This window comes from Lactuca serriola, chromosome 9 (assembly GCF_051521515.1).
Source record: "Lactuca serriola cultivar US96UC23 chromosome 9, Lser_US96UC23_V15, whole genome shotgun sequence".
Classification (NCBI taxonomy): Eukaryota; Viridiplantae; Streptophyta; class Magnoliopsida; order Asterales; family Asteraceae; genus Lactuca; species Lactuca serriola.
The window spans coordinates 190,355,887-190,374,832 of NC_136416.1; the positions used below are offsets into that span (position 1 = coordinate 190,355,887).

The 18,946-nt window shown below is 39.0% G+C and overlaps 1 protein-coding gene across 1 annotated transcript; it reads right to left on the bottom strand.

Annotated features, from left to right (window-relative positions):
* Positions 1-209: 209 nt before the first annotated feature.
* On the bottom strand, positions 210-3,719 carry LOC145072682 (uncharacterized). Its single transcript, XM_079019147.1, has 2 exons — positions 1,858-3,719; positions 210-471 (listed from the first exon to the last, which is right to left on the bottom strand). The coding sequence occupies exon 1, from the start codon at positions 3,582-3,584 to the stop codon at positions 1,884-1,886; it is 1,701 nt and encodes a 566-aa protein (XP_078875273.1). The 5' UTR covers positions 3,585-3,719; the 3' UTR covers positions 210-471; positions 1,858-1,883.
* Positions 3,720-18,946: the final 15,227 nt, after the last annotated feature.

Below are 18,946 nucleotides of genomic sequence, written 5' to 3' on the forward strand. Positions count from 1 at the left end.
TTACATGACTTCCTTTTACAACACCAATATATTCTTAACTTTAGGCATATATGTTTTCCATACAACATTTTGTTCTACATCTATTTTTCTTTGTCCATAAACCTCTACGTGTATAGACATTCAAAAAACGAAAACGGAATATATACAAGATAAAGATAATCATATACATCTACAAGTGATTATGATTAAAGTAAAAAACAAGCAAAATGTCATCTAGAACAAGTTAATCATTATTAAAGTAAAAAAGAAGTAACAACCCTCTTCCAAAAAAAAATGAAAAATGAATATCCTATCTAAAACTCTTGACTAAAATTTACATTTTATATATTTTTTATTCTATTAAAATACATGTAGTAGTATAATACTATAAATGTATATTTAAGGTAGATATTCACCCATGTGTATAACTAGTTAACTGTGATTTGTTACCGTGTGAACTTCCGCAAGAGCTAGATGAGTCCAAATAAGCCCCTACAAGACAAAAGATGAGATTTATGATATAGATTTTATTTGTGTAGAAATATTTCACAACTAATTGTAAGTTTTTTAAATATATAAAATTATAAAAAACATAAAAACTACAAAAAGTTTCAAAGATCTCAAAAACTAGTTGAAGTAGCTTTTGATTGGAAGCTTTTTGTTATAACATAAAAGCTTTATGTTATAAAATAAAAGTTTTAGAGTATGTTTGTTGAAGTTGGAAGCTGTTGTTTTTTATATGTGCGGAAATATTCGAAAAAAATAGTTTTAACCTTTTGAAATATATAAATTCACATAAAATCTAAAATCTATAAAAAAAAAACTACTTGAAGCACTTTTGAATTAAAAGTTTTTTTGTTAAAAATAAAAACTTTGACCTCTTAATTCAATTTTTTTTTGTTGAAGATTTAACCAGTGATGTTTGACATTTGTAACAAAGTGATATAAGTATTATTGTAGGTTATGTTAGATAAACCAATAAAAAATGATTTACCAAATTATTTTGTTTTCAAAGATAATAGAATGTCACATATAATAGATCTAAAATTTGTCTACTAAATGAAATATCTAAAATTTAATTCGGGTTATATGAAAGAGGTCGATCATGATACAAAATCATTCACATTTACAAAACAAAATAAATTAGAAACAAAGCATTCCCAAATATGCCTAATTGATCACGATTCACGTGAAAGCATAGACATAAATGATGAAGGAAACCGACGCCCACGTGACAACAATAACAATAATAAAAGTTATTTTATATTTAAATTGCCGACTTCAATAACAATCTACTTTTTAACAAATTAATCAAAAAGTAATTACAGTTTTGGTCCCTATGGTTGCCACTTATTTGACGTTTTAGTCCAAATTTTGATAAATTAATATTACAAGCCACATTTTAGTTTTTAGAGTAAATTACATTTTTGGTCCGGAACCATAGCTAAGAGTTGTTTGATACGCATTTTATTGGATCTGATAAAAGATTGAATCTGACTCTATCAGATTCAGACTGTTTATATCATAAATTAGAAGGCTTTGATTCGATCTTATAGCCTCTTATATGTTTCTTACTAGGTCTTGTAAGAAGTTAAGTCTAATTCAATCAACAACTATAACTTTTTTTTAATTCTTGTTATACAAGTTTTCATGTGCATTTTTTTTAATCAATTTGGAACAAAATTACTAAAATCATCATTTTACTTAGAAAATGACCAAATGCATAATAAAAACTATAAAAACCTTAAATAAGGACGAAAAATGAAAATAAAAATGTTTTGGTACGAAAAAGGCAAATTATCTCATTTTTATTTACTCACAAATTTTAAGGGGCAAAGTGATAAAGTTATTTTTTATCGACAAGTGTCACGAAAGTACCTTGGGAGGAAGTTCGATTTAGGTTTCTACTCTTTCCAACTTCTGTTGAAAATACTCTTCAGCCGGCTACCGGAAAGTCTCTGTAACGCTTTCTTAGCTCCGACGACCTCCGTTTCACTCAGCCGCTGCAAGTAACTGTTGGCACCGGCTTCCATTAGCTTCCGCCGGCAGGTGTTGCTTCCGTCGGTCATCAATGTATAAACAACCGCCACCGGAAACTTTTTCGGAACCGATTCGGTCAACGGATCCAACATATGAACTAGCCTCATCATGCTCTTCTCATCTCTCGCAAAAAAGCTTCGATTTTGTTTCACCGACAACAGAGAAGTTAATGCTTGCATTGCTGCCTCTTGTAACCCTACCGGTTTAGCCGATTCCATAAGTTTTACCAGAGGTCCCATGCATCCGACGATTCCACGCTTGTTAGAATCGGTAATACATAAATTAGCTAGTATTGAAGTTGATATTTGTTGTAGAGTTGGATTTCCTTGCTCGATGAATTCGGCGATTTGTGTTATGAAAATCGATGATGCGGATAACAATCGGGAAACAGAATCGGAAGTGGAGAGTGAGTGAATTGAACGTAATACGTACTCTAATGTATCTGGATTTGATGATCTGTGAAGCAAATGTAAAAGGCTTTCCAATCCTTTCTCTTGTATCAACAAGCTCCTGAAATACTTGCTCGATGAAGCGACAATCGCAATACAGTGAGCCGATTTTTCTTGTGAAGCGGCGGAGCCGGAAACAAGTAGCTGAACCATCACCGCAACCGCAGATTCTTCGCATAAATAAACACGAACGTCTTCAACCGACGCTACGTTCATAATAGCGCCGATTGCGTGTGATTGCGCAGTTAACGATCCAGATCTACAGACATCAAGTAGTATCGGAACACCGCCGTACGCCGTAATAGCCCACGCATTATCAACATCGCCGGTGATTGCTTCAACGGCAATGGACGCCTTTTCTTTCAATTGAACAGAACCATATTCCAGAATCCTCAACAACGGCCCTAATCCACCTTCCTCGAAAACCGTTTTTCGAGATTCTTCGCTTGCGCAGGCGAGAATCGATACAGCAGACACCGCTTGTTCACTAAGATCGTTAACATCAAGAAGCTGAATCAAATACCTTATATTACCTTCATTCGCAACTACTTTAACAGCCTTTTCATCTTCGATAAGTAATTGCACAAGACATTCCATTGCCTTTCTCTTAAACTCCACTCCCCCAATCTGCAATCTAGTGAAAACGTCTCTAACGAAAAAACCTAAATCTTCTGAAGAAGATCCAGGTGCGGGTTGAGAGAGAACAATCGCAGTTGAATGACAGAGGACGCCGGAGCGGATGAGCAAATCAAGGTCTTGAAGCTGCTTAGATAGCCAACCGGTCGCCATGTCGAGGTCACTCTGCATAAGGAGCTTCCCAGTTTTGTAACTGAAATCGGTGCATTGGTCGCATAGGGTTTGGATACGGCGGAGGGTGGATAAGAGGTCCGGGAGTAACGTCTGGAGGATATGATTTTCCGACCAGTGAGTCGAATCGGAAATGCTTGATAATGAAGAGCTGAGAACGACAAGCTTTGAACGGATAACTTGCCAACGGGAGGTGAAGGAGTTGACGGAGGACGACGCCGGGAGTATTGTGGAGAGGAGGGTGGTGGTTTGGTGAAGGGTGTCGACGGGAGAAAGCGGCGGAGGTGGTTGTGCAACGGCGGAGTACATTTCTAGATGTCTGGTGGGATTGGGAATGGGGAAAGGAAGTACATTGCGAAGTGGGAAGGAACAGAGAGAGAGGAGGTTTGAAGGTGGTGGGGTTTTGGGGTTGGGGTAAGAAGCGTGAGAAACGGGTGGGTTAGAAGGCAAGTTCTTGTGAATGCCAACCTATCACGTGCGCGGCCAGTGATCACAACTACCATCACAATTAAAATGGATAAATTGTTTTTGTTTCTTATTATTTTTAAGGCCCTTATTTTATAGCTCATGTTATCTACACAAGTAAATGTATTTTCGTTCCATCTATAATTGTTAAACAAGTTACACACGAAACCATAAAAATAAATAAATAAATAAATAACCTGTTTTTAAGTTTGCCTGCAGATTATCGCAATATAGCTTAACCTTTAAATATTTAAAATATAAAAGTTCAATATATATCGATGAAGGCAAACGGGCAACAAGCTGTGCCGCTAGCCCTTTTCTGGAATTTTTATTTTGGAATATATATATAGGTAGGTCTAAATGTCTTTACTATCTATTATATGCATGTATGATTAATTCTGGACCAATCATTTTAGTTATTTTAAGAAAGTAAATAATGGATATTAAATGTCGAATATTTAATTAATACTCATTATGTCTTCAACATTTAATATGCATTAATTACTTTATTAAAATAACTAAAATGATTTGTCCAGAATCAATCATACATGCACACAATAGATAGTTAAAACAAAATAACTTAAGCATATATATATATATATATATATATATATATATATATATATATATATATATATATATATAACATGTTAATCATACTTTAATCGGATTAGTTAATCATACTTCAAAAACATGTTATCAATGTCATATTTAATCATATTTTGACACAATCAACAAGAAATAAAGTCATACTTAGCATGTTAATCAACAACATAAATTATGCAATAATAATCAACAATAATAATCATACTTAGCATGTTAATCATACTTCAACACAATAATAATCAACAACATAAATTATGCAATTTGATAATTAATCACGCTCTAATACTTTAAGTCTTCAATACAATTAGCAAGACAATACATATGTGGTATGAGTGGAAGTCAGACTTAATCAATATTTTAGTTTGGGCTAAGAAAAAACATCTTTATTCAATGTAATGGCACAAAAACATTTTGCTTATGTAAAATAGTTCAAAAATTGAATTTATTCAGATAACGGTTGTAGCGTCACTATAGTGGTGACTATAATTGCAGTAAATCGCATTGTTACACCTCCGCGAAACGTTATAACGTGTGATTAACTGTCCAACCAAGCTATTGATATTTTGGCTTTTCAGTATTCCTTTTTCTTTTTATTTGTATTTTTTTTAAATGTTAATAAAATTCATTAAAATAATTAATTCACTAAGAGTTAATGTATTTTTAGAACGACAAACACAAATCCGTTTAAATTATGTTGTCACCACGAGACTTGAATCCTCAACCCCGTGGGTAATATTTTGATACCGTTAGACCAAATGCTCTTTGGTACTAAAGCATGTTGATCATACTTCAACACAATAATAATCAACAAAATAAATTATGCAATTTGATAATTAATCACACTCTAATACTTTAAGTCTTCAATACAATTAATAAGACAATACATATGTGGTATGACTAGAAGTCGACTTAATCAATATTTTAGTTTGGGCTAAGAAAAAATATATTTATTCAATGTAACGACACAAAAACATTTTATTTATGTAAAATAGTTCAAAAATGGAATTTATTCAGATAACGGTTGTATCGTCACTATAGTTGTGACTATAATTATAGTAAATCACATTGTTACACCTCCGCGAAACGTTATAACGCATGATTAACTGCCCAACCAAGCTATTGATATTTTGTCTTTTCGGTATTCCTTTTTCTTTTTATTTGTATTTTTTTTAATGTTAATAAAATCATTAAAATAAGTAATTCACTAAGAGTTAACGTATTTTTAGAACGACAAACACAAAATCCGTCTAAATTATATTGTCACCACGAGACTGGAATCCTCAACCCCGTGGGTAATGTTTTGATACTGTTAGACCAAATTGTAACGTCCGGTTTTCAAGGCTAAGCATATTTCTCAATGTAATAGTCTAGGTCAATTATTGTAACTCTTTTTGAAGTAATAAAGATGAAATATTTGAGTATTATGTAAATTATGTGTGTTATTGTGCTTATTATTTAATTATAAATGAATAATTAATAAAGAATAAAAATAAACGTTAAAATTAAAGTGTGAGATAAACCCAATATCTTTATAAAATGTTGTAGTGGTCGAAACAAGGATTCCAGGGATATAAGGAACGCCGAAATCCGAGTTATAACGAAGAATTTATGACCCGTCGAAGTTTCGCGACAGAACCGGCACGATACCGGGAAGCGTAAATAGTAAATTTACGATAGAGCAAGATTTAGCCTTAGCGCTCTAAACGAAAGTTGTAGAATATGTTAAACTAAGAACATCGATAAAAAGAATGCCCAAATCTGACTTCGTATGAAGAAGTTATGATTTTTCGAAGTTTCGGATTAGCAGTGTACAGCCCGAAATTCGAATATTAGATCGAGTGATTTTTAGCCGACATGACCTAAACGAGAATCGAAGATCTCATTAAGAGTAGCGTAACAAGAAAAGGATGGGCGAAAACGGATGTCGGATGAAGAAGTTATGAGGATTTAACGGACCAATCATGTCCCGGATGAACATTGTTATGAAGTATTCTATATAAATTACGTGCTATGTGTGCATATTATCTGAATACTTGCTATCTATGCTGGATGAACATTGTTATACATGTTTTCAATTATTTAAATTGTATATGTATTTTATATCTACGAAAATGTTAGGGTAAAACATGGGTAGATGTAATAGGTGATGTGTGATAAAATGATGAGAGGCCTCGATGTTGATGTTGTTGATTCTGTCATCTAGCGGAGTATGGATGACGACCACGGACTCTTCTAGACAGTCCAGTGGAACACTAGCAGGCTCGCAAGCTGTAGGTGTTTTTGAACGATGTGTTCACCGGTGTATTCCATCCCCCACATGGTTGCCTTTAGGACATTTATTGTTAAGGAATCTCCTTAGCAGTAGTGTCCATCCCGATGATGATCCTTAGACTAGGTCCCTTATGATAGGTGTTTAGGGACGTAAAGTGAGGATAACGGGAACGGGTAATCGGGTTATTGTTGATTGATGAAATTAATAAACTTATTTATTGTGGGTTGAAAACCCTATGTGCTCACCAGGCTCCCAAGCCTGACCTACTCAGTTTTATGTATTACAGGTAGTGGCGCTTGAGCATAGATATGATGTTTGGACGAGGGATTACGGATATAGGCCTGTAGATATGAAATAATGTAGTAAGTCTTATATTGTACTGTTTATGCTTTTGATCTGTACGAACATGATATCCCAAGTCTTTTAATGAAATACATTTCTATGGAAATGCTTTTGATAAATCTTTATCATATTTTGTTTTGGGACAAATTCCGCAACACTTTTATTTAAAATGTTACTATGATTTTCAAATAAAGCATAAACAAAATCAGTCTTTTCTGGTCGTGAAAATGGGGATGTCACAGTTGGTATCAAAGCATTAGTTTAAGCGAACTAGGAATTTGTAGGATTTCTAGACTTAAACTTAAAATGCTAAGCGATGATTGTGAGGTGTGAGCACTAGCTTATTTTAGGAATTATGCCTAAAATGTTTTTATGTGCTAAATGATTTGTGCCTGATATGCTGTTAATTGTTCGGATCTATGGTCTGTTGCCGACCGGATCTGGAAACCTTATGTGTTTAGGATTCTAAACGTACGACTACGATATTAGAACTAGCATATAAACGTTTCGAGGTGATAAGGACGATTTAAACGTCTATCCTAAATAAAGATCAAAATTCACCTTATTCGGTGTATAGATCAAGATGGCAAGGACCCGTAGCGGAAACATGAACGCAAATGGAGATAGGAACCAACCCCCAGTGGTTCAGCAAATACTTGTTGTTGAAGAAGTTGCACCTCAGCCAGTCACGATGGCCGGAGTGCAAGCGATGATCCAGGCGATGTTGGATCGTCAAATGGAGGAAACCAGACGTTTGCTCCAGCAAAATCGAGAGGAAGAGACTATTCAGATCGAACAGCCCGAGTTGAACGAAGGGCAGACTGAGGAGGGAAACTACAGTGGGACTGTTGGTCAAGCCAACCCACCGATAATTAGGCAAAACCACCAAGATGGAGAAAATGACGGACGTGGATGCAAATACAAGGATTTCATGGCATCCAAACCACTGGGTCTATCTGGAAGCCCGACACCGGTGGAAGTCATGAACTGGATCTCTGAAATGGAGACGATGTTTGAGAGTTGCGAGTGTAGCAACAGGTAGAAGACCGCTCTCGCGGTTCCTTTGTTGAAATCTGGAGTACTAAGCTGGTGGAAGCTACTAGCTGATTCAATGCCCAAAGGTGAAGCAAGCAAGATATCGTGGGAGGATTTTCTGGTACAGTTGAAAATGCAATACTGCTCTGAGCAGGATCTTCTGGAGATCAACAACGAATTCCAGAATCTGAAGAAGGGAAGAATGAGCGTTACTGAATACGCTGCAAGCTTTACTGAGAAAATAAAGCTTGTTCCTCACCTCGTTCCAACTGAACTCTCCAAGGTTAACAAATTTGCCCTCGGATTACCAGCGGACTTCGGTCCAATGGTCAAGCAAACTACCACTCTGAAAGCCACCATCTGGGCTGCTAATAATGTGGAGACCCAGATACGAGAGAAGAGTATGGAGAGAGTGGAGGTGGGAGAGAAAAGGAAATTTGACGGATCCTCGAGGTCCGGTAAGAAGGGTAGATTCTCGAAGTCTGGTTCGAGAGGAGGAGGATCAGAAGCGAAGTGGTGTGACAAGTGTAAGAAGAAGCACTCTGGGAAGTGTGACGGAGGAGTCACTTGTTTCAAATGCGGAAAGCCTGGGCACTATGCCAACGAATGCACGTTCACTAAGAAGGTCTGTTATGAGTGCAACGAGTAGGGGTACATTTCAAAGGATTGCCCGAAGAAGAAAGAGGCAGGAAGACCCAACATACCACCAAAGCCGAAGGCGAGAGCCTTCCAGATGACGCTCGAGGTTGCGAAGGAGGCAGCAGACGTCGCTTCAGGTACCTTTCTTGTAAATGGTTTGCCTGCGAATATACTATTTGATTCCGGAGCCAACTACTCCTTTGTGTCGTATAAATTTGGTGGGAAATTAGCATTGTCTGTAGAAAAAACTAGATAATACCCTGATTGTAGAAGTTGCCAGTGGCAAATTCGTACCTGTTAGTAATCGTATTAGGAACATCGTCATTGACCTAAACGGAAACGAATTCCACAAAGAGCTATTACCCATAGAGTTAAACGGTTTCGACATCGTTTTGGGTATGGATTGGCTTAGCGCCAACGATGCTGAGATTCAATGCCGAAAGAAGATAGTAAGGGTGAACCCACCCGGAAAAGAATCATTTATGGTGTACGGGGACAAGCGCAGAGTGAATTTTGGAATCATATCCCTGATGAAAGCCAGGAAATGTTTGTCCAAAGGATGTGTATCGTACTTGGCATTCGTAATCGATGCTAAGAAGGAGAAGAAAGAGGTGCAGAATATACCGGTTGTGTGTGATTATCCGGAAGTCTTTCCCGAAGATCTTCCCGGATTACCACCTAATAGGCAAGTGGAATTTCGTATAGACTTGTTACCAGGAACAACACCGATAGCAAAGGCACCTTACCGATTAGCACCGACGGAGATGAAGGAGCTTATGACGCAACTTCAGGAGCTGTTGGACAACAGTTTCATTCGACCTAGTTCATCACCCTGGGGAGCTCCGGTGTTATTCGTGAAGAAAAAGGACGGAAGTATGAGAATGTGTATAGACTACCGAGAGCTGAATAAGGCAACGGTGAAGAACAAGTATCCATTGCTGAGGATTGATGACATATTCGATCAGCTGCAAGGTTCGAGCTACTTCTCAAAGATCGATCTTAGGTCAGGATATCATCAGCTGAAGGTGAGAGAGCAGGATATTGAGAAGACTGCATTCAGGACAAGATATGGACACTATGAGTTCTTGGTTATGTCATTTGGACTAACCAATGCTCCTGCAACATTCATGGATTTGATGAACAGGGTTTGTAAACCATTCCTCGATAAATCCGTGATAGTGTTCATCGACGACATTCTCATTTACTCGAAAAGCCAAGAGGAGCATGGCAAGCATCTACGGGAAGTATTAGAAGGGTTAAAGAAGGAGAAGCTTTTTGCAAAGTTCTCCGAGTGTGATTTTTGGATCCGAGAAGTTCAATTCTTGGGTCATGTTGTTAAACAGGAGGGAATAATGGTGGACCCCGCAAAGATCGAGGTTGTGATGAAGTGGGAACATCCGAAAAGTCCCACGGAGATTCGAAGCTTTTTAGGATTAGCCGGATATTATTGACGATTTATCCAAGACCTTTCTTCGATAGCTGCTCCATTAACAACTTTGACCCATAAAGGAGCTACGTATACATGGAGTGAAAAACACGATGAGGCATTCGAGAAGCTAAATAAGAAGTTATGTGAAGCACCGATACTTTCTCTACCCGATGGAGTTGAAGATTCTGCAGTTTATAGTGACGCTTCTGGAGTCAGTTTGGGTTGTGTTCTGACCCAAAGAGAAAAGGTGATAGCATACGCATCTCGACAATTGAAAGAGCACGAAAAGAACTACCCCACTCACGATTTGGAGTTGGCAGCGGTAGTTTTCACTCTAAAGATATGGAGGCATTACCTCTATGACACGAAGTGCAAGTTGTTCACTGATCATAAGAGTCTCCAATATCTCTTTAATCAGAAAGAATTAAACATGAGGCAACGATGCTGGCTAGAACTACTCAAGGACTACGACTGTGAGATACTTTACCACCCAAGTAAAGCAAATGTTATTGCTGATGCTCTCAGTCGGAAAGTCAATCTTGAAAGGAAAATGCCAAGAGCGTTGAGAATTGAAGTCATCTCGAAGATTGTGGAAAGTATCAGGAAAGCTCAGGAAGAAGCTTTAGAGAAGAATGAACGAAAGGAAGAATGTTTGGGAAGAACGTTAGTGTTCGGTACAAACAGTCGAGGACTGAAGGTATTCCAAGATCGAATTTGGGTACCTAAGACGGGAGGAATAAGAGACCTTCTGATGGAAGAAGCACATAAGACCATGTAATCAATTCATCCTGGTAGCACTAAAATGTATAGGGACCTAAAACCCTACTACTGGTGGCCGACGATGAAGCTCGATGTTACGAAGTATGTGTCCGAGTGCGTAACATGTGCAAGGGTTAAGGCACAACATCAAAAACCGTATGGGAGTTTAGAACATTTGCCTGTACCCATGGGTAAATGGGAAGACATCACCATGGATTTTGTGACCAAATTACCCAGGACAAAGAGCGGTCACGACATGATTTGGGTAGTCGTGGATCGTTTCACCAAGAGTGCACACTTCATAGCAGCCAACGAGAAGTGGTCTATAGATAAGCTCGCAAATGCTTACGTGAAGTAAATTGTAAGACTTCACGGTGTCCCTCTTACGATTGTATCAGATCGTGATAGTCATTTCACGTCGAGGTTTTGGAGGAGTTTACAAGAGGAATTGGGTATGAAATTATGTTTGAGTACGGATTACCAACCGCAAACTGATGGTCAGAGTGAAAGAACGATTCAAACACTGGAAGATATGTTGAGAGCATGTACCCTTGAGTTCCAAGGGAATTGGGACGAGCACTTACCTCTGGTAGAATTTTCCTACAACAACAGTTTCCACTCGAGCATCAAGATGGCACCTTATCAATCCTTGTATGGATAGAAGTGTCGTACGCCGTCTTGTTGGCTTGAAGTCGGAGAGAAGCAGTTTATGGGCCCCGAGATAGTCCATGAGACTGCTGAAAAGTTGAAGGTGATTAGGGAAAGAATGTTAGCAGCCCAGGATCGTCAGAAGAGCTATGCTGACAAGAAAAGACGACCGATAACCTTCAAAGTTGGGGATTCGGTTTTGCTAAAAGTCTCACCATGGAAGGGACTTATACGATTTGGGAAACGAGGAAAATTGAGTCCAAGGTTTATTGGACCGTTCAAAGTTCTTCAGAAGATAGGGAACCAAGCTTACAAGCTGGAATTGCCCGAAGAACTCAATGGTATTCATAACACCTTCCATGTGTGTTATCTGAGGAAATTCACGGGAGATGTTCCCGACATAATTTCAATCTCAGAGTTAAGAATGGATGAGAACAAAAAGCTGATCGAAGAGCCTGAGGCAATTGTTGACCGTAAGACTAAGAAGTTACGACGCAAGATGGTCGACGTAGTGCTAGTCCGATGGAAACATTCGAATGGGCCGAATCTCACTTGGGAAATAGAGGATGACATGATGAGTCGCTATCCACATATGTTTGCTGATGCATGATTTCGGGACAGAATCATCCTAAGAGGGAGAGAATTGTAACGCCCGGATTTCAGGGCTAAGCATATTTGTCAATGTAATAGTCTAGGTCAACTATTATAACTCTTTTTGAAGTAATAAAGTCGAAATATTTGAGTATTATGTGAATTATGTGTTATTGTGCTTATTATTTAATTATAAATGAATAATTAATAAAGAATAAAAATAAGCGTTAAAATTAAAGTGTGAGATAAACCCGATATCTTTATAAAAAGTTGTAGTGGTCGAAACAAGGATTCCGGGGATATAAGGAACGCCGAAATCCGAGTTATAGGGAAGAAGTTATGACCCGTCGAAGTTTCGCGACAGAACCGACACGATACCGAGAAGCGTAAATAGTAAATTTAAGATAGAGCAAGATTTAGCCTTAGCGCTCTAAACGAAAGTTGTAGAATATGTTAAACTAAGAACATCGATAAAAAGAACGCCCAAATCTAACTTCGTATGAAGAAGTTATGATTTTTCGAAGTTTCGGATTAGCGGTGTACAACATGAAATTCGAATATTAGATCGAGTGATTTTTAGCCGACACGACCTAAACGAGAATCGAAGATCTCGTTAAGAGTAGCGTAACGAGAAAAAGATGGGCGAAAACAAATGTCGGATAAAGAAGTTATGAGGATTTAACGGACCAATCCTGTCCCGGCCTGTTAATAATATAAAATTTAAAATCGAGTCAAAATTAGCCGACGAAGTCTAAACAAAAGTTGTAGAGTACGTTCCCACCTTCACGTGGATATAAAGAACGTCAAAAACGGAGCTCGTACGCAAAAGTTACGAATTGTTAAAGATTGTACTCGATTTTGCGAGATTTGATACGAAGTCGCTGACGTGGCGCTTTCCCAGCCGTCCGATGATAATCGTTGAAGTTGCCTCGGATCGTGACACTTAGCCCCCTCGCTACGCCCAGCGTCCGGTCTCGTACGCACCGTGTTCGCATAGCCATGTTCAGTCCAGTTTGAGCCACGTCGCACCATCCGGAGTCTGCCACCTTGCGTCTTATCCGAACCATTACGCCAAGAATAGGTCCGAGGTACGCCCAACGTACCGAGGCCTCGCAGGCTATATAAAGGGTCAAAGGCAGCTTCATTTTTTCACAACAAATTCTATTCTCTCTCTAGTTTCTTTCTCTCTCTACAACCCAACCCCCCCCCCCCCCCCAAACCCTAGATAAACCCCCTAGCTCCCGAGGGAAGCCCCGAGGCTCCCGGAGTCCCGAGAAAAGGAGTCTTTCGGTTTCGAAACGCTGCTCCAATTAAGTTCCGGTTTTCGACAAAAATCGTTGTAAGTAAGCTACGCTTACGCAATTTTTAACATAGCTTTCAAATAATTATAGGAATGTTATTAGGTCCTTAAAATAATTATTTGGGTTATTATTATGAGTTATATTGAGTGTTATTAACGCTTGTATAATAATAATAATAATAGTCATACTAATTAATTTGTCGCGGTTATCTTTAGACTAAACCCTAGTGGTATTGGTACTAGGTTTTATCGAAGGAATATCGTTTTGAGAGTATCGAAGCGTTGTCCAAGTGCTGAGTCACCACCTTTTAGGTGAGTGCATAGTCACTTTCAGCTTACACATAGATATGAAGTATTTTATATAAATTACGTGCTATGTGTGCATATTATCTGAATACTTGCTATCTATGCTGGATGAACATTGTTATACATGTTTTCAATGATTTAAACTGTATATGTATTTTATATCTACGAAAATGTTGGGGTAAAACATGGGTAGATGTAATAGGTGATGTGTGATAAAATGATGAGAGGCCTCGATGTTGATGTTGTTGGTTCTGTCATCTAGCGGAGTATGGATGACGACCACGGACTCTTCTAGACAGTCCAGTGGAACACTAGCAGGCTCGCAAGCTGTAGGTGTTTTTGAACGATGTATTCACCGGTGTACTCCATCCCCCACATGGTTGCCTTTAGGACATTTATTGTTAAGGAATCTCCTTAGCAGTAGTGTCCATCCCGATGATGATCCTTAGACTAGGTCCCTTATGATAGGTGTTTAGGGACGTAAAGTGAGGATAACGGGAACGGGTAATCGGGTTATTGTTGATTGATGAAATTAATAAACTTATTTATTGTGGGTTGAAAACCCTATGTGCTCACCAGGCTCCCAAGCCTGACCTACTCAGTTTTATGTATTACAGGTAGTGGCGCTTGAGCATAGATATGATGTTTGGACGAGGGATTACGGATATAGGCCTGTAGATATGAAATAATGTAGTAAGTCTTATATTGTACTGTTTATGCTTTTGATCTGTACGAACATGATATCCCAAGTCTTTTAATGAAATACATTTCTATGGAAATGCTTTTGATAAATCTTTATCATATTTTGTTTTGGGACAAATTCCGCAACACTTTTATTTAAAATGTTACTATGATTTTCAAACAAAGCATAAACAAAATCGGTCTTTTCTGGCCGTGAAAATGGGGATGTCACACAAATGCTCTTTGGTACTAAAAATTAATATATGACGATGACGACGTAACTGAATGTTCAATTTTCAATTTAACAAACGAAGATATATATATATATATATATATATATATATATATATATATATAATGTTTTAAAAAACTTATATGTTAAGTTTGACTTGAGCATTTGTAGCATTCTCATGACATAATTGGATTTTATGGCACAGCTGCATACGGTAGCACAGTTGGATACAATGGCATAATTGGGGTTTGATGCTATTTGGGTCATCGTGGATTGGTTGACCAAAAGTTTCCATTTCTTGGCCATACGGGAGAGTTCGTCGGCAGAGAAATTGGCCGACATGTATGTCAGCGAGATTGTCTCTCGCCATGGGGTTCCAGTTTTTATCGTTTCCGATCGGGATGTCAGGTTTACTTCCCGTTTTTGGCAGAAGTTCCATGAGGAACTAGGTACGCGACTACATTTTAGTACAACTTTCCATCCGCAGACAGATGGGCAGAGTGAGCGGACCGTCCAGACCCTCGATGATATGTTGAGGGCGTGCATTATTGATTTTGGTGGGAGTTGGGATTCCTACCTACCGCTTGCAGAGTTCGCCTACAACAACAACTATCATTCCAGTATTGGCGCCCCGCTTTTTGAGTTGTTGTATGGCCGGAAGTGTAGAACCCCAATCTGCTGGGGTGAGATTGGGCACAGGGTAATGAGGCGGATAGAGGTAGTTCTGCAGACTACCGAAAAGATACAACATATTAGACAGCGTTTGCAGACCGCTCAGAGTCGGCAGAAAAGTTATGCTGACCGAAGCCGATCTGAACTGGAATTTCAGGTGGGTGGCATGGTTCTCTTGAAGGTCTCACCCTGGAAGGGTGTGATCCGCTTCAGGAAGAGGGGAAAATTGGGTCCCCGTTATATTGGGCCGTTCAGGATTGTTGCCAGGGTTGGCAAGGTGGCTTATAGGTTGGAGCTTCCGAAGGAGCTTAGCCGGATCCATAGCACATTCCATGTTTCGCAATTCTGAAAATGCATTATGGACCAGGAGACAGTGGTATCGTTGGATGATATTTAGGTCGATGAGCGTCTGAACTATGTGGAGAGGCATGTGGCTATTTCGGAAAGGAAGAAGAAGATTTTGCGGAACAAAGAATTACCTTTAGTAAATGTACAGTGGGAACATCGGAGGGGATCCGAGTGGACATGGGAGCCGGAGGCGGAGATGCGCGAGCATTACCCGACATTGTTTATTCCAGCGAACTTCGAGGGTGAAGTCTAGTTCAAGTGGGGGAGAGTTGTAACGCCCCGATTCTCAGGTATTGTTTTAAATAAGATTTCTTGGTTTAGGCCCTACTCGACGAGTTGGTTACCCTACTCGTCGAGTAGCAGCGGGGTAGGATCGCGAGTTAAGTGCCCTACTCAACGAGTCCATATTGAGACTCGACGAGTAGGAGCTGGCAGATGAAACCCTAAATCTCGGGGTTTAGCACCCTATTTAAAGGAACCTTAGCCTCCCTTGGGCCTCTTTACAGTTCTAGAGAGTCCATGAGAACCCTAATACGTGTGTGTGTGCCCATTATGTGTTTGAAGCTTGAAAAGAGGATTATTGGAGGGAGAAGGCTTGGAGGAGAAGGATATTGGAGCAAGTAGAGTGTGGGAATCAACACTTATCTCAGTCACCATCTTCTAGAGGTACCCAAATCGCCATTTTTCCTTGTAGATCTCTTCTATTGGTTGAATTTTTGGGTTTTTGTGGAATATTAAGTTAGTAAGACGAGTTATGGGCTAGATCTGAGGTTGTAACTTTAGATCTGGACCCTCCTTGGATTCTAGAAGCATAAAGTTACAATTTTGGTCATGATTGAGGTCCCTCTTGAGCATGAAGCTCCATTAAGAACTTAAAATAGTCATTTAGAGCCTTTATAGCCATGCATGCACGTAAAGTTTGCAACTTTATGTGATAAGCATGCCCTAGAAGCTTGGATCTGTGATTTGGAGCCGCTGCATGGCTTAAATCAAGTTTGGATGGAAAAGGACTGAATGGACTCGGTGAGTCGCAAGGTTGACTCGGCGAGTCACATAAAGATGGTTGTGAACTCGACGAGTTGGAAGAACAACTTGGCGAGTCCGATGAAGATTTCCATAAGACTCAACGAGTCGAAGAACAACTCGGCGAGTCGGATGAGTTTTCTCCAGGAGATGTATGCGTGTGTATACGTCGAGTTGCAAGGAGGAAACTCGACGGATGGTCTTAAAGTTTGATCGAGAATCGAAGGAACTCGACGAGTCACCCCGATGACTCGACAAGTTTGAATGTGCTTCAAGGAACTCGACCAGTAGCCGAGGGTACTCAACGAGTTGAGGTCAACATGGATTGTTGACCTTGACTGAGGACTTTGACTTTGATCAGGGGTTGACTAATGGGTTATGGAGTACCTTAAAAGGGTAAGGACTTGTGAGTATGTTGTTCTATGGTAATAGGTGGTGGAGCTTGTGTCAAGTGATCCGAGAGTTGGAGTTTACCTTTCGAGTCGACATCTGCGAGGTGAGTTATCCTCACTATATCGATAGGGTCTAAGGCACCAAGGCCGACCCTTTAGTTGTTATCGTTACGGTATGCTACATGTGGATATGATCCGTTAGATCAGAATCGGGATAAACTATATGTTATGTTCTTATGATCCGTAGGGATTGCTATGTTAGTGACTTGCTAGGTTAGTGCTCTAGTTATGAGAGATTTCTATGTGTGGTAATCAGTGAGATAGATATGTTCGATGTTTTGTATATGCCAGTAAATGTTTGTATGCACACATGGTTATTTGCTTGTTGATTTGGGTTGAGGCGGTCCTACTTTGTTTTGAAGGCCAACATACCCTATGAGCGGTCCGGGGAGACTATAGGCCCACGTGGCGGTCCAGTCATGCCGAAGGCTCGATGTAGATTCAGTAGGGTGTAGGCCCTGGAGGGCGGTCTAGCCAGGCCAATGGCCCAGTATGCATGTTTTTGATTTGTGGTTACATATTTGGTATTTCAGCATGGTAATGGTATTTGGGGGTAATTCACTAAGCCCTCGGGCTTACAGTTTTTAGTTTATTGTTTCAAGTACTTCAGGAGGAGTTCATGGTAAGGCAAAGGCGTGACCGTACTATTGGGTTTTGAGCATTTTAACACTCCTAAGTGTACATGCAACCCTAAATACCTTGGATCTATGTTTTCTCTATTATACATGCAAATATGAATGTTCCAAGGTATTACCCTAACTAGCATACAATCTTTTGATACTTGAATAATAAACTAGATAGAAATACATACCTTATTGATGTAGCTTAACTCCATGAAGCTCGATAGCCTAGTGCCCCAAGTGTGACACCTCAAATGGTTCACACAACATCATCAACACTTGGAATAACCATGAAAAGAAGACACTTCATGCTTAAATTGGCTAGCCCTCATATAAGTATCACTAGTGCCAATTTCTTGAGCTAAAGGGGTCTTTATATAGTGTGGCTATTAGGGTTACACCATGTAACTCATGACTTTACCCATTCCTTATGCTCCATGAGTTTTAACCTCCATGGAGTATCCATGGGTTAAACCCAACATAAGGAATCTTGGTTCATAAGCCCACATATATAAGAATTAACTATTTTCACAATCAATCCCCATATATTTAATTAGTCTCTTTTGATCACTAAATTAAGTCCAAATTAATTCTTGATCAATACTAATTAAATAACATGATTTCATATTAATATATTAGAACTTATAATATATTAATATGTCACAAATGTCCTCTAATCATAAACAGTCTATCCAAATGTTCTGATGCCATGCAACCCAAATGGACCATGCCGAGTCGGGTCAAGTACATACCAGTTATAGTTATGGACCTAGACACTAATCCAACAGTCTCCCACTTGGATAAGTCTAAAGCTATTATTGCATATGACTTCAAACCTAACTGGAAATCGTAGCTCTCAAAAGTTGTTGTCGAACTCTGACCTTGTCGATGAACTCTGACCTTTGTCAATGACTTGTCCATTAGATATGAGATCATATATTCCTCCATTCTAGATATCATATGGACTGAGACATGGATTATTAATCATTCTCTCTGTCCATTTGTTGTTTCCCGAATTCTGATTTATGACGACTGACTGATTGAACAAATCAAATCAGTCCTGGCTTGGCCAAGCACTCACATGTATCATCATTAAATCATCGAGGGGACCACAAATATCGCTTTCATCCCTAAGGTAAAAGGAATGGATAAACTTCGACTCATATGGCTTGTTCTACTACTTGTTGAATCATACATAAAGGCACGTTTTATAACATCGAGTTACCAATGCGTTTTCGTGCAATCAATGTA

Coding starts and splice junctions, on each gene's coding strand:
- LOC145072682 (XM_079019147.1), bottom strand. CDS start 3,584: ATGTACTCCGCCGTTGCACAACCACCTCCGCCGCTTTCTCCCGTCGAC.